Genomic DNA, 25584 nt, shown 5'->3' on the forward strand with positions numbered 1-25584 from the left:
CAGTTAGTGTAGAAAAATGCTATACAAGTATCCCTTTACAATTTACCAGTTTGGTTACTGAACTAAAGGGGATATAAAGGAATGTCTTTTAGATGTATTTATGCACTGCTGACTAGATAACTGCAAAAAATGGAGGTATTTCTAACAGTCCTTGATGAGATACACAAAGCTTTTTCAAACAAGTTGTGAAACTGGGCTTGGCTTATAAAGCAGTTATACCTCAAGTTCTCTCCTCCTTCACTGCAGTCGTGGCTAAGGCTTTTGGGTAGGCTGGACACAAAGGTCTTAAGATGGGAGAACTCCAAAGCCCTCCATACTTCCTCATCAGTGTACAAGTCAAAAGGATCCAGGTTCATCCTCAAAGAGCCTGAAAACAGCACCGGGTCCTGTGGAGAAGGAAGTGTGTCATATCAGTGCATCACATTAATGGGCCAATGTTTCTGACATCAAGATAGGTTCGCTGTGCACTCCTCCTTAAAAGGCAGCTGCCTTAAGAAACTTCAGAGGGACTACTACAATCTATTTTGAGAACCTAGAAACAGTTAACCTATTCAGGAAACCTTCAAGTGAAGTAAGGTACTATATACTATCTGTATGTGTCCTACAGATTCATCCAAGTAAAGACAGATTAGAATGGATATACACAATAAAAGCATGCTTTCTGAAAATACAAACTTTAAACATGGTTTCACCTTTTTAAAATCTGACCCAGTTATTCAGCCTAGACAGTTTTTTTTTAGACTACCTTGGGCTACAGCTCACCTTGCTGCAGTAACGCACAGGAAATAGACTAATCAGGTGTTATTGTGCTTGTGCGTTCTCTCAACACTTACCTGTGGTATGATGGTGATTCTGGAACGAAGCTCGTGGAGGCCTAGCTTGGCGATGTCCACTCCATCAATCAATATGTTGCCTTCAGCTGCCTCAATGATCCGAAAGAGCCCCAGCGTTAGGGAAGATTTCCCTGCACCAGTGCGCCCCACAATCCCCACCTGATGGATCAATCATGAACAAATCAGAATATGCACAGTTCCTGCAGAGTTTAAAAAAAAAAAAAAAATCAAAGATATTGTAACTGAACTGCTGCATTCAGTGCAATAATGTAAAATCAGACCTTCTCTCCTCCGTTAATGGAGATGTTAATGTTGCGAATGGCCAGGTCCAAATCGTGGCGGTAGCGCAGGCCAAAGTTTCTTATGTCAATGCAGCCATTAGTGGGCCAACCTGGTGAGAGGGTGGAGGGCTCGTGTTTCCACTCTGCCTGTTGGTCAAAACATATTTTTAAGTAAGCATGCCTAGAACTCTACAGGCTGCTTCCAATTTTTATCTGTGACCAGGACAAAGACGGACATCTTGGTTATTTTAACAAGTATTCTGATCTACTTCAATCAGAAAATGCCTTAAAACAGGCTAAACCTTTGTATTCACAATAAAATGATCAATATTACAAAAAAAATAAATAAATAAAATAAAATAAAATAATTCTCCATGCGCCCTGTGGGCAGTCTTTGTCCTTCAAGCTTGGGTCTTCTACCAAAGGCCTGGGAGCTTATGGGGCCTGTGCAGTATCTTAGTTGTTCCTCCGTCCGCTCTTCTGGACAGAGATCTCAGTTGTACTTCCTGGAAGCTGGAGCCAGTCTCCCAGTTTGGTCCCCATGGGGACCACCATTACCTTCACTTCCACATCCTCTCTAGCTCTTCTCTCAGCTCCTGGTATTTTTTGAGCTTCTCATATTCCTTCTTCCCGATATTACTATTGATTGGTATTGCTAAATTCATCCCTACGGCCTTTTAAACTCTTTACTCATATATATAAATTTATTTGTACTTATTTATACTGGTTCTTGTTCTGGGAGGTTGCAGTGGTTTGCTCGTAGGTCCACCAGCCACTTGGCATTGGTTCTGTGTGGTGCCTCAGATGTTCTTCTAGTATTGTTCAGTTTCAGCTCGGGGTGGATATGCCCTTGTGTTACTGTTTCCTTGCAGTTGAGAGTACACTCTGGATGGATCTTTGGAGAACAGACAATTTATTCTTTTGGCCTCTGTTTCTCTGGTGTATCTCGCCAGCTTAGAGGCCAGAGCTCTGAGCCTTTATTTGACAGTTTCTAGATTCTCAGTTATAGCCATCTTGTCATACCTTTTTCCATCCATGACCTCTCTCTCGTGATGCCCTTCTGCACTTCAGTTAGCTTCCCTTATTTTGGCTTCCAGCCTTCCTCTCCTTTGGGTGCTTCATCTACATGCACCTTTGAGCTTACTGTGGCTGTGGTATATATGAGCTCATTGGATTCAGTGATACTGGTAGCAGGGATGATGCATAGAGTAGCATTAACATCTGCAAACATCTCTGATGGGACTTTGGGACTGAGTCATGCTCTTGGTTGGGTGACTACCTTGAGTCTGGCCACAATCATCATCCTCGGCTCAGTCGATGCATCTGTCCTTGCAGGTGGCTGGACTCATCCCACTGTGCTGTAACGTCTAGATCTCCAGCTTTTGACAATAGCTGTCTTCTACTGATGTTACTGCACTGAGCTACCAAGTGTGGATGTTGGCTTTCTACACATTCAAAGCTCCCATATGCATTAACTTCTTTCAGTGGGTAATTGGCTGGAATAGTAGCTTACCATCAATTCATATTCTGATTTCTTATATATGCCTTGGTCTACTTTCCATTTCTCATCAGTACATCCTAATTACCTAACACCTCAGATGCATGCCCAAACCAGGATCTGAACCCCTGACATATTGTTCCATATGTTATTTCCATCAGCGGGTTCTGTGTACCTCTTTCTCTGTGTCACCGTACTCTTTCACTTTCTCCACAGCCACTATGTTGGTTTCCACATCAGAAGACATCCTCACAAGCCACGTAAGTGAGGTAGTAAGCTGCACATGGGGCAAAAGGAAAAGAAGATTAAGAGCAAACACCAATTTCTAGAGTCAGATTACATTTCCAAAACAAAACCTTTTTCTTTCTTCTAGGCAGAAGGCTGTTTTATTCCTCTGAACCAAAATAACAATACAACAATTAAATTAAAATACTGGGACTGCATAATGTGGTAGTTTTAAATTTAGCTTAAATATGTGACGTCTTCCTAAAAAGTCTATTTATTTTGTACTGTAACCTACAGACCTCATTAAGGGATTTCCATGGTGGTGAGAAGTTTAGTGTTTTTATTTAATGTGTGTTAACTGCTCCTCTGTGAATCGCCACCTTATTGTGGTGAAGGGGTTTGTGTGTCCCAGTGATCTCTGGAGCTATGTTGTCTGGGGGCTTGTCCCCCTGGTAGGGTCTCCCATGGCAAATTGGTCCCGGGTGAGGGGCCAGAGAAGGAGTGATTAAGAAGACCCCTATTGGAGTTTCACCAAAGGAACTGTTTATTCTGCCCGAGATAGAGTTACCGGGATGGTGGCTGAGCATTAGCCCGTGATGCCTGGATGAGTGAAGCCCAAAGAGACGACATGGGCCCGCCCTCCTGTGGGCCTACCGTCTTAGGGGTTGGATGTGTGTGTCGGGTGAGGGCCAAGGGCGGAGGCCCTGGCGAACCAATCTCCGGCTATCGAGACTGGCTACTGGGACATGGAATGTCACCTCTCTGGTGGAGAAGGAGCGCAAGCTCATGCATGAGGTTGAGACATACCAGCTCGAGGTGCTCAAGGATGCTCCATCTGGTGACGTCATCGTCCTGCTGGGAGACTTCAACGTCCATGTGGGCAATGACAGTGAGACCTGGAGGGGCGTGACTGGGAGGAACAACCTGCCTGAATGGTGTTCTGTTATTGGACTTCTGTGCAAACCACAGTTTGTTCATAATGAACACCATGTTCAAACATAAGGATGTCCATAAGTGCACGTGGCACCAGGACACCCTGGGTCGCAGGTTGATGATTGATTTTGTAATCGTATCATCAGATCTGCAGCCGTATGTTCTGGACACTCGGATAAAGAGAGGAGCTGAGCTATCAACTGATCACCACCTGGTAGTCAGGTGGCAGGGGAACAAAGGTGTGCTGGGAACGCCTGGCAGAGGCCCCAGTCCGCAAGATCTTCAACTCCCACCTCCGGCAGAACTTTGACAGCATTCCAAGGGAGGCTGAGGACATTGAGTCAAAATGGACCATGTTCTGCGAGGCTGCTGCTCAGAGCTGCAGCTGCTAGGTGGTTGGTGCCTGTCGTGGTGGTAATCCCCAAACAAGATGGTGGTCATTGGAGGTGAAGGGAGCCATCAAGCTGAAGGAGAAGTCCTATCGGGCTTGGTTGGCCTGTGGAACTCCAGAGGCAGCTGACGGGTACCAACAGGCCAAGCAGAACATGGCTCAGGTGGTGGCCGAAGCAAAAACTTGGGTGTGGGGGGAGTTTAGTGAGGCCATGGAAAAAGACTTTCAGATAGCCTTGAAGCAATTCTGGCAAACCGTCAGGCAACTCAGGAGGGTTCTACTCACTCTACTCACTACTCACAGTGCTCTACTCACACTGGGGCACTGCTGCGGGTGGGGCACTGCTGACTTCAACTGAGGTGGTGTCAGGAAAACTACGAGGACCTCCTCGATTCCACTGACATGCCTTCTGTAGTGGAAGGAGCGTCTGGGGACGAGGGGGATGACTCGCCCATCAGTGGAGGCGAGGTCACTGAGGTGGTTAAACAACTCCTTGGTGGCAGGGCCCCTGGGGTGAACAAGATTCGCCCTGAGTTCCTGAAGTCTCTGGATGTTGTAGGGCTGTCTTGGTTGACACACATCTGCAACATCGCATGGACATCTGGGGCTGTGCCACCAGGGTGGTGGTCCCCATCTTTAAGAAGGGAGATCGGAGGGTGTGCTCCAACTATTGGGGAATCACACACCTTAGCCTCCCTGGTAAGGTCTATGCCAGGGTGCTGGAAAGGAGGGTCGTTCCATTAGTTGAACCTCGGTTTCAAGAGGAACAATGCAGTTTTCATCCTGGTCATGGAACACATCCAGTCTACATGCATTTTGTGGACTTGGAGAAGGCATTCAACCGTATCCCTCCCGCATCCCTCAGGACAGCCTGTGGGAGGTGCTATGGGAGTATGGGGTGTCTGGCCTGCTGTTGCAGCCCATTCAGTCCCTGTACAACCGCAACAAGAGCTTGATCCATACTGCTGGCAATAAGTCGGACTCATTTCCAGTAGATGTTGGACTCTGCCAGGGCTGCCCTTTGTCACAGATTCTGTTCATAATTTTTGGACAGAATTTCTAGCCTTGCCAAGTGGTGGAAGGCTTCCGCCTTGGTGGCCTCAGAATCTCATCTCTGCTTTTTGTGGATAATGAGGAACTGTTGGCTTCATCAGGTGGTGGCCTCCCAGTAGAACGGTTCGCAGCCAAGTGTGAATCAGCTGGCATGAGAATTAGCACCTCTAAATCTGAAGCCATGGTCCTTAGCCGGAAAGGGGTGGGGTGCCCACTCCGGCTCAGGGACGAGTTACTGTAATTTTAGCTGTTATATGTAATAGCACAGTCATTTAAGCATTAAACCAATAAACAAGGACTGCATGTAGACAACTGTGTTTCCATTATGTGTTAAGTTAGGTGGCTCCCCCTTTAGGCGTTTAGACGTGTAAACACCAGGAAAGCGGCTGGACCAGACGGTATTAGCGGACGTGTCCTTAAGACGTGCGGTGACCAGCTGGCACCTGTGTTTACACTGATATTCAACCTCTCACTGAAACTGTGTGTGATTCCCACCTGCTTTAAAAAGTCCATCATAGTCCCTGTCCCAAAGAAACCACACCCCAGCAGCCCCAATGACTTCAGGCCCATAGCACTCACCTCTGTGGTGATGAAGTGTTTTGAGAGACTCATCAAGACATTCATCACCTCCTCACTGCCCACCACCCTCGACCCACTACAGTTTGCATACCGGCCAGACAGATCCACAGATGACGCCATATCCTTCCTCCTCCACAAGACCCTTTCACACATAGACACTGGTAAGGGGAACTATGTGAGAGTGCTGTTTGTAGATTACAGCTCAGCATTCAACACCATAGTTCCCTCCAGGCTGGTCTCTAAGCTGCTGGACCTAGGCCTGGGCCCATCCCTGTGCAGGTGGGTTCACAGCTTCCTGACCAGCAGACCACAGGTGGTACGAGTGGGTCACCTCACCTCATCCTCCCTCACCCTCAACACTGGATCCCCCCAAGGCTGTGTGCTCAGCCCTCTGCTGTACTCACTGTACACCCATGACTGCGAGGCCACGTCAGAGTCCAACGTCATCATCAAGTTTGCTGACGACACTGCTGTTGTGGGACTAATCTCTCACAATGAGGAGACAGCCTACAGGAGAGAGGTCTCCCGCCTGGAGAACTGGTGCCAGGAGAACCACCTCCTGCTCAACGTCAGCAAAACGAAGGAACTGATCGTGGACTTCAGCAGGAAGCAGCAGAGGGACTACCATCCACTTGTCATCAGTGGTGCTGAGGTGGAAAGAGTGGACACCTTCAAATACCTGGGAGTGACCATCTCACAGGACCTGTCCTGGACTCATCACATAAACATCACTGTGAAGAAGGCCAGACAGCGTCTCTACCTCCTCAGGCGGCTGAGAGACTTCAAGCTCCCACTCAAGGTGCTCAGGAACTTTTACACCTGCACCATTGAGAGCATCATGCGTGGGAGCATCACCACCTGGATGGGAAACTGCACCAAGCAGGACTTCATGGCCCTAAAAAGGGTGGTTCGTTCAGCTGAACGGACCATCAGAACCACCCTCCCCAACCTGCAGGACATTTACACCAAGCAGTGCAGGCTGAGGGCCATGAAGATCCTAAAACAGCCCAGCCACCCCGGACACTCTCTCTTCTCCCTGCTCCCATCAGGCCGGCGTTACCGCTGCCTGAGGGCTAAGACTGAAAGGTTGAAGAAGAGTTTTTACCCACAAGCCATCCGTCTGCTCAACTCTGAGCCCTAACTGGACCATTATTGCACAGTGTAAATATCATAATTTAAAAAGTGTGTATAGTGTATAGTATATAGAGTATAGTGTATAGTGTGAATTACTTTTTTTAAATTTTTATTCTTATTTATATGTGTGTGTATATAAGGTTGCAGGTACAAAATACATTTCACTGTGCATTGTACTGTGTATAACTGTGCATGTGACAAATAAACACTATCTTATCTTATCTTATCTTATCTTTAATATAAAAAATGATCAGCACAATTTACGGAGATTTACCACATTTACCTGGAGGGCATAGGATATCGACAGTCCCATAATGCCTGGGCTGAGGCTCTCTCTGGATATCACAGCAAACAAAGCAGCAAATGACACGATGCAGTTTCCCACAAACTCAAGGCGAATTGCCAGCCACCTATACCAAACAGAGATTCAGTGAAAAAGGCTGTTGTAAGCTAACACAAGTTGTATATAATGCAAATAAAGTGAAAACATCAGATAAATAAAAAGAGTTTGTGAAAGAGTCCATAAAGCATTTTCATTTTTTTTTTTTTTTTTAAATGGGGTTTCCACTTTTATTTAAATGCAAGTCACAAAGCTCAAAGGTTACATTGAAGGGAATAATTCTCTTCACAGAAAACACTGCTTTTTGTTTTTTGCAACAAGCATAAATGCAAAAGCAAAAATGTTGTGTGGGGTCACTTATAAATATATGTTTTGTTTTGCTTTTTTTAGACACATTTTCCAGTTTTTGTAGTGAACCATGGAGAACAGACCTACAGTGGAGGAATAATTATTTGATACCCTGCTTAATTTGTAAGTTTGCTCACTTGCAAAGAAATGAACAGCCTCTAATTTTTAATGGTAATTCAATCTGGATGGAGAGAAATAAAGTATAAACCAACGCGTTCCCAGGCCAGCCGAAAGATATAATCTCAACAGTGCATCCTGGGTCTGCCCTGGAGGCATCCTAGTCAGATGCCTGAACCATCTCAACTGGCTCCTTTCAATGTGGAGGAGCAGCGGCTTTACTTTGAGCCCCTCCCGAATGGCTGCACTTCTTACCCTATCTCTAAGGCAGAGGCCAGCCACCCTTTGACGGAAGCTCATTTCTGCTGCTTGTATTCGCAATCTCGTTCTTTTGGTCACTACCCAAAGCCTCTTACCATAGGTGAGGGTAAGGACGTAGATCGACCAGAAAATCGACAGCTTGGCTTTCACGCTCAGCTTCCTCTTTACCACGACAGACAGGCGCAGCATCTGGAGCACTGCAGACGCAGCCCCAATCTGTCTGTCAATCTCCCACTCCCTTCTCATGTCACTCGTAAACAAGACCCCAAGATACTGGAGCAGGAACTTGTCCCTGAGCCGGAGTGGGCACTCCTCCCTTTTCCAGCTGAGGACCATGACCTCAGATTTAGAGGTGCTAATTCTCAAGCCAACTGCTTCACAGTTGGCTGCAAACCATTCCACTGTGAACTAGAGGCCACCACCTGATGAAGCCAACAGGACTGCATCATCCACAAAAAGCAGAGATGAGGGCACCAAGACGGAAGCCTTCCACCACTTGGCAAGGCTAGAAATTCTTTCCGTAAAAATTATGAACAGAATTAGTGGCAAAGAGCAGCCCTGGCGGAGTCCAACACCCACGAGTCTCACTTATTGCTGACAATACAAACCGAGCTCTTGCTGCGGTCGTACAGTGATTAAATGGCCTGCCACAACAGGCCAGACACCCATGCACGCTCGAATATCCCCAAGAGGATGAGGAGCTGGTCCAGCATTCCGTGACCAAGATAAAAAATGGATTGTTCCTCTTGAATCTGAGGTTTGAATAATGAACAGACCCTCTGTTCCAGCACCCTGGCATAGACTTTACTGGGGAGGCTGAGGAGCTTGATCCCTCGATAGTTGGAGCACACTCTCTAGTCTCCCTTCTTAAAGATGGGGACCACCCCCCGGTCTGCCAATGCAATGGCACCGCCCCAGATCTCCACGCAATGTTGCAGAGGCATCTCAACCAAGACAGCCCTAGAACATCCAGAACCTTCAGGAACTCAGCTAGCTCTTGCAACAGGGTTAAGTCCGAGCTAGTCGCTGTGAAAGTCTACCAGTCAATTCAGCAAACAACCTAAAGCTAGCTGAACCCTAACACCGTTTGGGATTGATTAACAAGCTAATGCTAGCCTCACACTAACAGGGTTGTGGCCTACTAACAAGCTAATACTAGCCGGACACTGAAAAGCTCGCCGTAAAGCGTTAGCCCAAGTTACACACACAGGCAACCGCTGGAACAGCTCGCCACAATGCGATCACTGTCCAAAAGTATATTACTGTAAGTACACTTCTTTCGAAGGACTTACTCAGCACAATCCAGACTGAAACTGGAAAACTGCAGTCAGTGAAGTACTCTACAGGATGCCTGAGAACTGTTTAACAGCTAACCAAGCTAGCTGGGACGTGCTGAGCAAGCTCGATGTAGTTTCAACAATAAAGCAATAATGATTAGGGAGGAGCTGGTCAGTATGTGGGGCAGGGCCCTGAGCATGGCTCGACAGGTCTGTCACGGACAGATGTGCTGGCTATGGGGCTTTCATAGTTGGTCAAGCCAAAGTGATTCCCATAGTGAAACACCGAGCAAAGTTAGAAAAAGAAACATATTTGTTCCCAATTCTTTAGTTGAATCAACAAAAAATGTCAAAGATAACAGATTGACAGGCATAAAATTGTATCTTTGCATCAAGGAGGTTCCCAAAGAGCTATTAGCCCAAAACTTGGCATATCTCAGCATACCGTGCAGCGTCCTTCCAAAAGGAAACTGGACAAATAGGGGACAAAAGAAGAAATGGCAGGCCTAAAAATCTATAGTTGATGAACAGTATCTGAAATAAAGATGAAAAAAAATCCAGCAAAGTCCTGAAACAGTTCAGTTGATCAATCTACTGTTCGACAAAACTTTATCAGAAATAGGCTCAATGGAAGAGTGGTACTAAAAGGAACTAAAAGATTACACAAGAACTGGACTGAAATTCAATGGCAACAGGTCTTATGGAGCAATGAATCCAAATTTAAAATTTTGGGTTCAAATTGTCAAAATGTCCAGAAGAAGTGAGGCGAGAGATACAACAGTGAGTGTCTCCAGCCTTATGTTAAACATGGTGGAGGCTATGTCAGGATTTGGTGCTGCATTTAAGCCAGTGGTGTTGGGGATGCTATGAATTCATGGAATTATGAACACAGAAAAGTACAGTCAGATTTTGATCCCCATACTTCCTGGAAAGTGTCTGAGACGGTGGAGCAAAAGGCAACCAATATCCAAAGAAGAGCTTTGGAATGTTCTTCAAAAAAAACCCCAGAGAATTCTTCCTGAAGACCACTTAAAAGAAACGGCATCAAAGCTTAGCTAAGAGTGTTCAGGCTATGTGGAAGAATCAAGGTGGCAATGCCAAAAACTGACTTTCAAGACTGTTAGATTTATATAAACCCATTTTTTGCACCCATTTCTTATTTTCCAACCAAAATATAAACAAATGAGAGATGACTCAAGACCGTACTATACACAGTATTAATTTTAAGTAATTAAATATTTTATCATAGGGAAGATGTTTTTGCATATAAAATGCTAGCACTCAGTTAATAGCCACTAACTTGTGAGTTAAAGACTTACAACTGATGACCCCCCCCGCCCCTAAACCAAAAAACATCAAACTGATTATAACCTGCTCCAAATGTTAACTGTTGCAAACATAATGGGCACTGTTAAAACAAAAATGTATGTGTGTATCATTTGTACATTCCATATGATTATTATGGTTGACTGGTATCAGCAGAAATTGGCTGCTGCGGCTTGTGTTAATGGTAACAATACTCTCCTGTTTCTTTAAACCCCATGATTATTACAGGTTTGTCAACACTCTTTATGGACCACCCCTCATTAAATATAAAGTTCTGAGAATGGAAGCTCTATTTAGAAATTCAGTGCTGTAAGAGTGACTGATAGCAGTTCGCTGACCTGTTGGCAACTATGCTGGGATAGTAAGCCTTCTGGTTATGGTCCACCCTTTGGTCACTCTCATGGATGAATCGCTCCTGTTCACCAAAGGCTCGGATAACTGAGGTGCCCAGCAGTGTTTCATTGAAGTGGGTATAAATTGGGGAACGACTGACTGACTCTAGACGCTTCAGTTGACGAGATGATGCCACATAAAACCTCTGGACAGAACAAGGACAACGTCTGACAACTTCAATTATTTAAATGGACACACATGACATCATAAATATTCCAGCAACAGTAACTATCTGGCCTAATTTATATAGCTATGTTTACATTCTGTTGCCTAACAAAAAGGTTATACTGTTAGCCTCATGCCATAATTGCCTAAATTATATTTTGGTCAGATTGATATATCTGCCCAACCCTGCTTTGCTAACACTGAAGAAAACAGTGTTAGCAAAGTAGAGTTAGGCAGATATCTCAATTTGACCAAAATATAGCTTAGGCAATCAAACAATATTTAATTCCATTCTATTCAAATTCAGTTTTATTTATACAGTGCCAATTCACAACAGCAGTCACCTCAAGGTGCTTCATACTGTAAAGTTTAACAGGAAATTACTGGAAATGGACGAAAATAAAACAGCAATTGTTTTGCCTTTCTAATTCACCTGCACAAAAAAGTAGAGCAGACCCAGAAATGGAATGATGATGGCTACTAGCGGCGTGGCGAACAGGATGATGACACAGGAGCCCATCACATTGAACATAGAGCCCAGAAACATCTTAATAATGCTGGGGATCACTGTGTCAATGGTGTCCATCTCCTTGGCAAAGCGGTTGACCAGGTTACCACTGGGGGTTCGCTCAAAGAAGGACATAGGTGAGCGCAGGACATCATACAGCATGGACTGGTGGAGGTACCGGGATGCCAGGACACCCCCGATAGACATGGAAAGGGAGTAACCAAAGATGGCCACACCTGAAGGATAGGACAGGAGTTTACAGAATATGATGATTTGTATATGATTTTTAGAAGTACACACTTGCATCCAACAACTGATATGAAACACATCTTACTCTATAACACAGTTCGGGCTGAGTTCCTGGACCCTATTCCAGCTGTCAGAGTGAGACCCAGGGTACACCCTGAACAGGTAGCTGGTCTGTTGCAGAGTTAACACACAGGGACTGATAACCAAGCATATTTGCCGGTGGTGGTTCAAATCCACCGGCCTAATATGACTGGTTGGTACTGTCACCCTCTTCTGTGAGGTGACAGGGTTGCAGCCTCCCTCCTTCTTTGTGACTGATAATCAGTGATGGTATAGTTACCTTGAAAAAGTCGTCTGACTACTGATTACTCCTTTAAAAAGTAACTTAGTTACTTTACTGATTACTTAATTTTAGAAGTAACTAAGTTAGATTACAAGTTACTTTATTAGTTACTTTCAACAGCGGCCGGTCTTGTGCCAAAAAGTGATCGTCTGCCATAAAGTGATCCTGATGTTTCTGTGTATGTTTATGTGTAATGTCTTTGGTTATATTGATAAATAGAGTGCATGATTTATGAAGGGCTTATATATAAAATGCAGAAATAACCTGTTTTTCAACAATCTTTAGGAGTCTGTGTTATTGTACCTACATTATAATCAATCCAGAGCTTTTTGGCCACTTCAAATATCTTTATAGATCTGTGATGTTCTATTTGTTGTGATTTCTGCAGCCTTTTGAGCTAGATTTCTGTTTAAAAAAAACATTTTTAATGTCAGTGACAGTTTTTATCTTGATAAAAATAAATGAATATATAAAAGTCACTTTGCCAAAAACTGAGTGCAGCTTTTACCTTGTGATAGAAATGCTGTTTCTCACTCAAAATTACCTGATATCATTCATGAGAGATATGTTTCACAGATTATAGGTCAACAAGTCACTTACAGCCGTTTATATACAGGGAATGATTTTTTTTTTAGCAAATACCGAAAATTGCTGTTTTGGCAGACAATCACTTTTTGGCACAATACCAGCCTCTAAAACATACTGTAGTAGAGCCGCAGTGTTTTACCTCTGTCCATTTGGAAAAAAAAATATTAAGGCCTAATATTAAAGTTTATGTAATTTAATTATGTATGTAATTTGTACTGAGGAAAATGACAAAAATAGTAACACAGTGACTTGGATAAGTAACTTTAATCTGATTACTGGACTGCAAATAGTAACGTGTTAGATTACTCGTTACCGAGAAAAAGTAGTCAGATTAGAGTAACGCGTTACTGACATCACTGCTGATAATACAGTATAAAGGCTGTCACAAAAATAAACTGTAAACTGTCCATCTTTATATTTTTATAAAACTGTAATTTCATTGAGCAGGAGCAACAGTGGTGCAGTGCTAAGTCAGGGTCTTTCTCAGTGGAGTTCGCATGTTTTCCCTGTGTGAGTTTCCTCTGGGTGTGCTGGCTTCCCCCAACAGTCAAAAGACAAGTGACTAAATGATTCTGGACTGGCAACCTAACCTTTGCGTGGACTGGGTTCGAATCCACCTTGTATGGAGTTTGCATGTTCTCCCCGTGTTTGCATGAGTTTTCTCCGAGTTCCTCCCACAGTCCAAAGACATGCAGTTACTGGGGTTAGGTTAGGTTGTCTGTCTCTGTGTTGGCCCTGTGACAGGCTGGTGACCTGTACAGGTGTACCCTGCCTCCCGCCCTATGAAAACTGGGATAGGCTTCAGCCCCTCAGCCCCTCCGACCCCCCCGCTGCAGTGAGATGTTGCCACACTCACACTTTCTGGACCAGTGTATTTGTGAATAACAAAGAAATCACAGAGACAACATTGTTTTTCCTCTTATCAATCATCCTCACCCTGAGATAGGCCAAGAGCACCATACACCCCAAGTCTCATTAGTCTGTTAGGCTGTGTGCCATTAACCACGGGGTCATCCGTCCACAGGCTCAACCAATAGTTGGAGAACAGGGAGACCAGGTGATGGGCAAGAAACAGCAAAAGACTGATGAAGGACAGAAGCACTCCAATGGCCTTAAGATAGGCCCAGAAGACAGAGAGCTTAACCTGAGGAGGACAGGAGACCTGCTGTGATTAGGCTGTTAGAGATCATCACATACCTTTATATGTATGTCCATGTAAAGCATCTATATACCTGCCCAGTGCTGGCCTTGTCAGCCTCTGTCAGCTTCCCCATCTCCCGATTCTTGGCCTTCTTGCTCAACTCCTTGTCTGCTTTGTCTGACTGTTTGGATACGCTGCTGACACCTGGGCTGCTGCTTATACAAAAGCACAGCCACTCAGAAAAGTCAGGCAACCTCGTCCCCCCCCAGTCCATATCCTTATTCACTCACCCAGCAAGAGCAGTCACACTGCCATTCTCCAGTCCTTTGACACCACTGTTTGGTACAGGTTCTAAATGTAGGAAGGAAATGTAACAAAATGAAGTTGGTCTCAAAACATTAATCATATTTGTTTGCTCCAGCTAAAGTGAATCATTAGACTTTATCTTTACAGAACTAATACTCCATGATCGCTTTCTGCAAGATGCCATCTATTTAACAGCTAAGCTATAGCGCAGTGTGACATGTTCCTCACCACTGTTGTCAGGTTTGTCCACAGCAGCATAAGTTCGCAGGAACTCAGCAAAGGCTCCCTCTGTGGCCATGAGCTGCTGGTATGAGCCCATCTCTGTGATTTCTCCCTTCATCATGACCAAGATCAAGTTGGCCTGGGGTAGGTAGCTCAACCCATGGGTGACCAGCACGCGGGTCTGTACATGACTATACACAGTTAGTAAGCTTTGTCTAAAAGGTGACTTCTGTACTACCTAGTAGTAAAAATTTCCACTTCAGCATATTTAGAATGATTCAAACTTTTACAACTACACTGTTACCAGAAATATGAAAACCTCAAGTACTCTCCTCTGGTACAACAAACAGACTCTCCCTCCTACTTATGTACTTCTGTCATTTGCCTTTTTTCTCAAGAATATGTGACAGTTTTATAATTTTTTTGTAATTTTATTTTGACTGCAGTCATTTAGGGGGTCAAACAATGGCTTCAATAATATCACGTTAATAACATTCCTCATGTTAGGATTTCTTTTGTGTTAACCAATTTACTCAGTGACTGGCTTGCACATACAGTTTTTTCCCTATCCAAGTATGTGGATCATATCATGTTGTTTGAATGTCGCTAAATAATCAAAGAGGTACAGTACTGTGCAAAAGTTTTGAGCCACAGGTAATACCATTTAAAAAGTGTCTGATTAGCAACCGCTTTATTTTTCAGCATGACAATGATCCCAAACACACCATCAATGCAGTAATGCATACTTGGATAGAAAAAAAAAAAAGACAGTCATGGTTTGGCCTCTCCAGAGTCTAGACATCAACATTATTGAAGCAGTGTGGGATCATCTGGACAGAGAACAGAACAAAAGGCAGCCAACGTCCAAAGAAGAGCTTTGAGAGGCCCTTCAGGAAGCCTGGAGAACTCTTCCTGGAGACTACTTAAACAAATGAAAAGAAGAGACTTTCAGGCTGTGTTGAAGAATAACAGTGGTCATACAGACTTAAGATTGTTAGAATTGTAAAACTCTGTTTTTGCTGTATATACTACATATCCATGAATGTTTCTAAATGTTTTTCCTAGAGAAATGGGAAACAGGTGCAAAAGAGTTTTGCACAGTACTGTATAAGCAAATTACCAATGTTCCTAATCCCTCTGTAGTGTAATCTCAGTATTCGATATCTCCTGCAATATGCAGTAACAGGGAGGGCCACATGGGATACAGTAACAGACTTTCCAAAGTAGATTAGTGCTAAAATTTCTTGGCTCCCTGTCATTGGTGGTGTCCTTGAAAACTATTTAGCTTGCATACTTGCATGCATTCTTAAAGTAAAGTAAATTCTTAAAGTACTTGTTATACTTTAAGAATTCACAAACGCGTGGGTTCTCCTGGGTCAGAGTGATGTAAATTTCATCATTAGAGCGTGAATGTGAGGCTCACTGGAAATATCCATGCTTCCTCCAATTTGCTCTGGCCGTTTGGACTCATCCATGAAAATGGATGCAGAATAAAAAACGGTAACAGCTACTACTGATCCAACGTGTCTGCTGCTCTCCATGTGTGCTTCTGCAGTGACTATAATCCCAGTCTAATGCACACCTGCTGACATAGGAGTATTAGCAGGTTTGGGCAAATTAGGACAAATTCATGCTGTAAAAAAACTGTAAGCTGTGCTGCCTGACCACATCAAAAATTAAACATGTCTATGTGTGATCAAAATGTGAAATTAGACCATATGAAATGAATCTGTTTAAATTAGTACAGGAAAACAAAGCATTACCAACGAAGACCAAAATGTCCCAACTTCAAGTTTTGGATTTTCTCTCTTATAATGATTCTCTCTCTGTTCAATCAATCAGTTCAATCAATAGGCGACATCATTTTGGAGTTATTGCGTTCACAAGATTTTCAGAAAACTTGACCTCTGACCTTTATCTTGAGGCCAAGTTTGCCAGGATTCAAACTTTTTTTTTTTTTTTTTTTAAAGACTTTTAGCAAATACATCTATGGTGTGAATTTGAACATCCTAGGTCACATGGTTCTCAAGTTATAGCGTTCACAAAGTTGAAAATAGCCCGCCTGCCCTTCCAGTGGGGTGACGACAATACCCCATATCAGCCTTTTTAGGCTGAGGGGTTAAAAAAATGGTTACAGGTAAGCAGCAAATTGAACTGCTGCTATATACATAACTGAACTGAAAAACTGAATTTAAGCATAATGGTGCTCTAGACTGGAGATCTCACACACACACACCTTGTCCTTTAGCAGTCCCTGTGGGCCGATGACATGATCAAAGATATGTTTTCCTACGTGAGCATCAACAGCAGACAGTGGGTCATCCAGCAGGTAGACAGCACGGTCACAGTAGACAGCCCTGGCCAGGCTTACCCGCTGCTTCTGACCTCCTGACAGATTCACTCCCTGCACAGATCAACAGACAGACGACAAAAAGCTACCTCACCATTTTAAGAATGCTGCCAGTGCAGTCTACAAAAGGTGGTGTGTCACAGAATACTAATACAAAAGACACAGAGGAGATCTGGCAAGGTAGTCCAAACTACATGCATATGGTCTTCTACTTTGGTTACTGGGCAAGTTAGGCAGCCAGATGCCTGAGCGAGAATCTGGCTCCCCTGTGAATCCAGCAAAGGGGCCACACGCATCTAAAACCTTTCTTCTGGCAACCCTTCCAATCAATCCATACTTGTTCAGTTTTTTCTAATCATACTGTCGTGACCTCTAACATTTAACTTGCTGAGACGATGAGTCTCAGATGTAGCTCCTGAGTTTTTAGCAGTTTCTCAATTTCCTTGGGGTTAATTTACTGGGATGTTCACTCCTGGGAAGACTGAGGTGTTCTGTTAACACATCTAAAATCTCCTGACCAGCAGGCTGCCAAAACATCTGCTTTTATGTGTATATCTATATATGTGTGTGTGTGCGCGCGTGTGTGTGTGTGTGTGTGTGTGTGTGTGTGTGTGTGTGTGTGTGTGTGTGTGCGTGCGCATATATATATATATTATACATATATATGTATACATATATATGTGTGTGTGTGTGTATGTGTATGTGTGTGTGTATGTGTGTGTGTATAGATAGATATAGATAGATATAGATATATAGATATAGATATATATAGATATATAGATATAGAACAAAAACAAATACCTTTTCTCCAATTTCAGTGTCATCTCCAGCAGGAAGAATCTCAAGGTCAGGCTGAAGGGCACATGCCTCCACCACCTGCTGATACCAGGCTTCTCGTCTCTCTTGACCAAACATTATGTTATCTTTCAAAGAGGCATTCTGGATCCACGCCTGCTGGGGAACATAAGCCACAGAACCCTGTGGGGAAAAGGACATGGGCCCACACCATATTTTATACTCTCACTTATTTATGTACACACACACTATATATATATATTCATACATTATTTATATATATATATATATATATATAATAATCCACATTTAACTTCTTTACTCTGGTGCAGTTGAAGATGCTATATTGGTTTTTGCAAAGATTTTATGATTAATTTTTTTTTTGCTGTTTTTTTTAATGGTCTGGGAGCAGAAAGTCTCTATGGGGATGGGGTTCTGGGAGGGATGACAGGAGGAGAGAAGCTGCAGAGCGGTGTGTTTGGGTGCAGGGAGTGGTTTTCTAGAAATTAGTCTCCTAACAAGACCAGGTTTTCCCCAGAAAGTCTTACAAATTATACTTCTATGAGCCACTTTATGTGTTTTTGTGTAAGCGAGAGCATTCACCTTAACAGTGACAGTTCCTTCAAGTTTGTCCATCTCTCCAAGGAGGGCAGAGAGCAGGGAGGACTTTCCTGAGCCCACATGTCCCACCACAGCCACCAGAGAGCCTTCTGGGATATTTACATTCAGCCTTAACAAAGAGAGATTCAGTTCAGTTCAATTCCAGTTCAGGAATATTCATGTTCATTCTTAATGAAAAATGTATTACATAACTTATGCTCAACTCAACTTTATTTATAAAACACTTTAAAATCAATGCCATTGGCCAAAGTGCTGTACACAAGCAAGTTTAAAATACATTAAAAAATAAAAGAAAAAACATACACACACTACATACATACACAAACACATAACTAACAGCTAACATCTGAGACTGAGCTAAAAGGCAAAGAGAAGAAATAATGCTTTGTGTGATCCTTTAGGATTCAAGTTTTCCACATTTGGTGTTTTATGAGTTTATTTACAAATCCAATTCTGAAGAATGTAAATATTTTACCGTCAACCATCAAATGTTTAAACTGAGAAAATATATCATTTTAAGAAAAATGCTGGCTCATTTTGAATTTGACTGTAACAACACGTCTCAAAAAGGCTGAAACGGCGCTCTTCTTCTAACTTCAGTCGATAAAGGTCTGGGAACCGAGGAGAGCAGTTGTTGGACTTTTGGGAGAGGACTGTTGTTCCAATTGATATAGTACTCTTCAGCAGTTCTGGGTCTTCTTTTTGTATTTTTGGTTTCATTATGCACCAGTAGTACTTTTGCAGTTTAGGACTGTCTTGCTGAAATATGCAAGGCCTTCCCTGAAAGACATGCAAATCAATCTAGTTCAAGTCCGGACTTTGATAAGGCCACTCCAAAACCAGAGGTGGACTTGTGTGGTTTGGATTTGGAAAGCTTTTTTCTCACAATAAACAAAATCATTATTTTTAAAAAACAAACAAATAAAACCAACAAAAACTGCATTTTGTATTTACTTGGGTTACCTTTGACTAATGTTAAAATTTGTTTAATGAACATTTATGTGTGAGAAATATGCAAAAAACTAAGAAGTGGGGAAGGGGGCAAATAATTTTTCACGATACTGTAACTGGCATTTTTCCAGTCTTACTGACCACTACAAGCAACATTTAATCATATCTCTGTACACTTTATACTCCTCACATCACTGGGGAATTCAGAGTCACCAATTACCCTAACGAGCACGTCTTTGGACTGTGGGAGGAAACCAGAGTACCTGGACAGAACCCATGCAGACACAGGGAGAACATGCAAACACTGAAAGGCCAGAGCCAACCACGAGATGCAAACCAGGAACCCGCTTCCTGTGAGGCAAAAGTGCTAACCACTGCACCACTATGCTGTGAGAATAAGATAAAAAGAACTATAATTCTGGAACACAGTAGTCCTCTTGAGTTGCACTGAAACTCTGTCAGAAAGCACACACCTGCTGAGTGTTGCCGATTCAGTTCTGGACCAGCTGAAAACGCCATCTGTTACAGAGATACTGTGTGGGGCTAAAGAGGAGAGAAGAGAAAAATAACTGACTTGTAACAGGGGGAGGGGTGAGTTAGGGGAGGCAAAATGTTATAGTACAGCCAGTGAACAAATGTGTCGAAGTTTGATGGGTCTAGCTTGAACAGTATGCAGGTCATCTACTAATCAGAAGGTTGGCGGTTCGATTCCTGGCTGCTCCAGTCAGCATGCCAAAGTATTCCTGGGCAAGAGGCTGAACCCCAAGCTGTGTCAGAGCACGAACGTGCGTGAATATTAGATGGAAAGCACTTTAAAACAGAAAACAGTGCTTGTGTGTGTGAATGAGGAAATGCAAACGTGTGGTGCTTTGAAGTGCTTTTTTCTAGAGTAGAAAAGCGCTTTGTAAGAATCAGTGAATTTACGGTGTGAATTTGAACGTTCCAGGTCACACCGTTTGAGTCATGCCAACGTTAAAGCTTTTATGGAACTTGACCTCTGAGCTTTAGCTTGAGGTCAAGTTCGCCGAGATTCAAACTTGTCCGAGATTGTAAGCAGATGCATCTATGGTGTGAATTTGAACATCCTAGGTTATTGTTCGCCAGGGCTACAAGAACACCTCGACTTTTTCTTCAAAACAGCAGAGCTAAAAAGGAAGGCCTACATTAAGATAGTATGTGTATGAAATATGTCTATGTACAAAGTGTTTTACTGGCACACACAAAAACACAGATGAGAGGACTCACAGCCTGCTACTGCTTTGTGCTCCACACTGTCCGCCTGCAGTTCCTCATGTGATAGAAACACCCTCAGCCGCTTCAGGGACACACTGGCCTGAGGACACACAGGGTGGGGAAGACCAGGAGTGCAGCGTTAGTGAACTCAGCCTGCTCAAAAAGGTTTTAGGTTAGTTCTATTAATACTATTAAAGAAATACCCTAACTTATCAAAACAGTCAATAAAGCTCCAAAGCACGATTAGCATTTATATTATTAAAACAAATCTGTTTGTTACCTTGTTTTGTTTTACTGGTACCCTTGAAATGAGTACGTAATTGTCAAAAGACAACATAAGATCTGATTTCTGCTGTGCGCCTGTGTTACCTGTACAAGCTGCTACTGGAACTTTAATTTCCCTGACAGAATCTTCCTGAATGGATTAATAAAGTTTTATCTAATCTAATCTAAGAGCCAGTGGTTAGTCTGTTTCAGCAGACCCCCAGTTTGACTTTCTATTTTTTAAATTCAACTGAATTATCTGTCAGAGTGAGTTTGCTCATTAAAGGTTAGTTTTTATTGTTAATGTAAGTTTTAGTCAGTAGTCTCAGTGTTAGTTTTAGGGCACATGTCGACGATAAGATTAGGAAAAAAAAAAAGGAGCGAAACCATGTAACATCTCTCCTCACCAAGTACAACAGTAATAGTCTAACGTTACTATTTAATACTGTGGTAATGACATTAGCATCACAGACACTGTCAGACCAAAGCAGCTGGTGATCTTGTAAATGAACAAAATCCTTCATTTGAGAAGCACAGACTTATTTTGTAAAAGAACACTTTAAATTTATAATTTGAAATGAGTAAAATGGAGAGAAATAAAACTACTGTTGGGTAGTGGTACAGGTTCAAACGAGAGCAATATCGATCCCTACAGTCGTTTACTCAAATTTTGGGCACTTCTGTCATCAGGGTTGTTTTGTTTCCCTGATGTATAATTCATGGTAATTACTCTGTTTGTGCCGGGGACGCGATCCTTTGGGGTTTAAAGCCAGAGACACATTTACTCCGGGCCCTTTTGTGTCTGGTGTCTGAGGGGATGGTGTTCGCTCTGCACTGTAGCGTCCTGATGACACCCACTTTGTGCTCCGGTGGATGATCAGAGCCAAACCTTAAATACTGATCCATATGTGTTGGTTTATGGCACAAATCAACTTTTAAATGTCCCTAATTACTTATAGCATTGATCAGTGGTAATGACAATTTGCATATTAACGATCACCACTGGTGCTAGGATTGGTTGCAACTGTAGTGTTTATAAGTCTGGAACTGAAGAAGTCACTTGGAGCAGTGATGAAATGTTTCTCCCACTGAAAGCGCCACATCCAGATGAACAGGTTCAACTTTCTGGGATTTCTGTACCTGGATTATTGTGTTTGCATTGAAATATTCCCTGGCTCTCAAATTTCTCTAGCACTTCAGAAAATGGAAAAGGTTTATGCCTCACATTAGATTTGAAATCAACCATTAACAACAGAAAGGATCCAAGTTGTTTTTACTTAAAGTCAGTAAACTCTTGTATAATCGCTGCCACCAACCACCACAGTTTGAGAACAACTGGCACATAGATGTAGATATTATTATTCATCTCTATCATTTTGCTAAACATAAAGTGAAGGCTTTTCATCTTAAAAAATGAGTTCTAGAACCCAAGTCATAAACACAATTTCTTTCATAATCGTCTTATATTACACAATTATCATGGATGAAAAGCAATACAATCAACAACGGAGGGACACAAACCTGCACCATACTACTGATGACCATTGGCAGCATGTTGAGAGGAAAACGCAGTATGTTGAAGAGCGCCAGTGACACAAAGGCCTTCTGGGCATCCAGCACGTTTTGCTCATCAATCAGTACGTACACTGTGAAAGTTGATAGGGCAACCTGTGCAGCGAGGCAGGAGGGGAGTAAGAAACCTTAATATGAATTTCAGATGATTCTTGGAAAAAATGAGACGACTACAGTAAATAAGTTTTCCTATAAAGTGCAGCAATTTCATGGACTGACACTTGAACTGAAACTGTACAGTGTGGGGCATCGCTGTTCTTCACTGTCAGACTTACAAGGAAAGGTGCACAGACCCAGGTGAAGGTAGACACAGCCGCCAAGTAGGCAGCCTTCTTCAGGACACGCAGCTCACTCTCACGGATTTCTGACACCTTTTCTTTGAAGGCCAGCTCCCAGGCGTAAAGCTTCAACACTTTGATGCCATTCAGCATCTCATTCATCAGCTTAATGCGATTGTCTTTACTCTTCATCTGAGCCACCTGCAGCAAACAATTCAATTCAATGTTATTTATCAAGAAATTAATGATAACTAATGATTAAATGCAGAGTAAAAAGAAGTGAATGAAAAGAAACAGTGCATCATGGGAACCCCCCCCTCCCCCCTCCAGCAGCCTAGGCCTATAGCAGGGAGGGTTCAGGGTCACCTGATCCAGCCCTAACTATAAGCTTTATCATAAAGGAAAGTTTGAAGCCTAATCCTAAAAATAGAGAGGGTGTCTGTCTCCTGAATCCAAGCTGGAAGCTGGTTCCACAGAAGAGGGGCCTGAAAGCTGAAGGCTCTGCCTCCCATTCTACTCTTAAGTATCCTAGGAACCACAAGTAAGCCAGCAGTCTGAGAGAGAAGTGCTCTGTTGGGGTGATATGGTACTATGAGGTCTTTGAGATAAGATGGGGCCTGATTATTCAAGACCTTGTAGGTGAGGAGAAGGATTTTAAATTCTATTCTAGATTTAATAGGGAGCCAATGAAGAGAAGCCAATATGGGAGAAATCTGCTCTCTCTTTCTAGTCCCTGTCAGTACTCTAGCTGCAGCATTTTGGATCAGCTGAAGGCTTTTCAGGGAGCTTTTAGGACAGCCTGATAATAATGAATTACAATAATCCAGCCTAGAAGTAATAAATGCATGAATGAGCTTTTCAGCATCACTTTGAGAAAGTGCAATATTTCTATAATTAGAAACATCCTAATGTAAAAAAGTGGTCCTACGTACTTGCTTAATATATCAATTCCAGCATTACTGGAGGCCAAAGTAATGCCATCCAGAGTAAGTATCTGGTTAGACACCATGTTTCTAAGATTTGTGGGGCCGAGCACAAGAACTTCAGTTTGATCTGAATTTAGAAGCAGGAAATTAGAGGTCATCCAGGCCTTAATATCTTTAAGACATTCCTGCAGTTTAGCTCATTGATGTGTGTCATCTGGCTTCATGGATAGATAAAGCTGAGTATCATCTGCATAACAATGAAAATGTATACAACACTTTCTAATAATACTGCCTAAGGGAAATCAAGCAAACACTTTGCTACAAACTGCTACAAGCTAACAACTTGGTTGCTTGTGTGTTCCATCTGTTTGCAAATGAAAATTACTGTTCAGCTTGGTATGTCCTCACTGTCACTGCACACATGATCTAACACAACATGACCTGGCATTTATACAGTGCTCTTCTCATCTTAGTGCCCGTTATCTATCTCACATCACCGGCCAATTTAAAAAATCACCAATTAACCTAACATGCATGTCTTTGGACTGTTGGTGGAAACCGGAGTACCTGGAGAAAACCCACACAGACGGAGGGACAACATACAAACTTCACACTGAATGGAACAGGCCAGTAGGCCAATAAAGATTTGAGTGACAGTGTGGCCCAACAAAAATAAGTGAATGTACAAATCAACCATTTATCATAGACAATCCTGAAATTGTTACTCTGAATTGTATTAGCACTGTTTGATGAGAACTCCACATGAACATGAAAATGTAATGAAGGTGCATCGTGGTGTAGGATGTAAGGATCATATTAGATTTGAAAATGATAATCATGAAGTTCCACCTGGTAAGCCTTGGTTTTCATTGCAATTACAGCATTAACTGGAACCATCAGAACCATCACAGCCACTCCAGCCAACACAGATGGACCCAGGTTCTGCGCAGATCAAGACACAAAGAGGAAGCATTTTCAACAATGTGACTGTAAATCGCCGCCTGTGGCCATTATTTGTTGTCACATTAACTGGAAACCTTGCAGCAGAAGAGCGTCAGTTCTTAAGAACATTATACACACTGTATCATTCAGTCACATATACTGTAACTTGCGGAGACAGAAAAAAAAGCTTTTAAGACTTTTTAACCCTTTAACGATCGCCGCCGATGCACCTGTCACCTGCCCTTACTTGCTGCGAACAGCTGATTAACGCAGAGTGTCACCACTGAAACGTCTGATCAAACGCACTTTGAATTATCGTAATTATGTGTTTGTCCTATTTTCTGAAAGCTGAGAAACTGCACTTCACAACCAATATAGGGTTATTATGGTAAAATTCTGCAAATGGCGGGACCTTTGAAGTTAGCGGGCTTGTGGTAATCTCATTAAATGACAAACACAAAATGGTACATTTAGATTTTTTCCCAACTAAAGTATGTAAACAGCCGTAATCATTAAAAACTATCAAATACTTCCTTGTGTCTCTATAACCTGACCTGCCAAAGAAAGTAGAGGGCCAGCACCACCTGCAGCGGGGCAGACCATATCATGTTGATGTATGTGATGAGATCCATAAAGCGCTGGGCGTCCACTGACATTAGGTTGACGATCTCTCCCACTGTAGAGGTTCGTCGTGATGCGCTGCTTATGACCAAAGCCTGAAGAGCAGATGAAGGCATGAAATAAAGGTTAAAGTCCAAGTAGAGTTTTTCAGCAAAAGCCTGTACGCAACAAAGGGAATAACAAACAGCTTCAAAGATTTCTCATGAAGATCGCTTTGAAGCAGCATGTATGTTTGCCTGTTACCTTCCTATAGACGGCGCCAACGATTGCAGTACGTAAGCGCATGCCTGACACAAAGCAGACGTGAAAGTATTTCTGGAGGACGAGTGATTGCACGGAGGTACACACAAACAGTAGAGCAGTGTAGAAGTAGCCGTGCCAGGAGGGAGCACTGGAATCATTGACAAACTGGATAAGCAGTCTGCAGAGAAACAAGTAACAAAGGTAACATTAAGCACATGTGTTCCCTGGGTCCTAATTAAAAATCACAAACTGTTGCAGCATTCACTTGTGGCCACTG

General features: G+C 42.8%; 1 protein-coding gene across 1 annotated transcript in view; it reads right to left on the reverse strand.

Moving 5' to 3' along the window:
* Positions 1 to 25584, reverse strand: part of abcc1 (ATP binding cassette subfamily C member 1 (ABCC1 blood group)) — a 40414-nt gene that overhangs the window by 5279 nt on the left and 9551 nt on the right. Inside the window, exons 9-29 of the mRNA XM_030725536.1 lie at positions 25308 to 25485; positions 24998 to 25159; positions 24351 to 24443; positions 22573 to 22776; positions 22247 to 22393; positions 20474 to 20561; positions 19702 to 19771; positions 18260 to 18386; positions 17663 to 17839; positions 16748 to 16915; positions 14518 to 14692; positions 14274 to 14334; positions 14075 to 14195; positions 13779 to 13986; positions 11588 to 11898; positions 10935 to 11134; positions 7211 to 7337; positions 2788 to 2889; positions 1115 to 1261; positions 834 to 992; positions 220 to 386 (exon numbers count right to left, since the gene is read on the reverse strand). Of these exons, the coding sequence (XP_030581396.1) occupies positions 220 to 386; positions 834 to 992; positions 1115 to 1261; positions 2788 to 2889; positions 7211 to 7337; positions 10935 to 11134; positions 11588 to 11898; positions 13779 to 13986; positions 14075 to 14195; positions 14274 to 14334; positions 14518 to 14692; positions 16748 to 16915; positions 17663 to 17839; positions 18260 to 18386; positions 19702 to 19771; positions 20474 to 20561; positions 22247 to 22393; positions 22573 to 22776; positions 24351 to 24443; positions 24998 to 25159; positions 25308 to 25485 (3192 nt within the window). The remainder of the gene's footprint in view (positions 1 to 219; positions 387 to 833; positions 993 to 1114; positions 1262 to 2787; positions 2890 to 7210; positions 7338 to 10934; positions 11135 to 11587; positions 11899 to 13778; positions 13987 to 14074; positions 14196 to 14273; positions 14335 to 14517; positions 14693 to 16747; positions 16916 to 17662; positions 17840 to 18259; positions 18387 to 19701; positions 19772 to 20473; positions 20562 to 22246; positions 22394 to 22572; positions 22777 to 24350; positions 24444 to 24997; positions 25160 to 25307; positions 25486 to 25584) is intronic.

The sequence above is a fragment of the Archocentrus centrarchus genome, unplaced genomic scaffold (assembly GCF_007364275.1).
Source record: "Archocentrus centrarchus isolate MPI-CPG fArcCen1 unplaced genomic scaffold, fArcCen1 scaffold_58_ctg1, whole genome shotgun sequence".
In the NCBI taxonomy this organism is placed as follows: domain Eukaryota; kingdom Metazoa; phylum Chordata; class Actinopteri; order Cichliformes; family Cichlidae; genus Archocentrus; species Archocentrus centrarchus.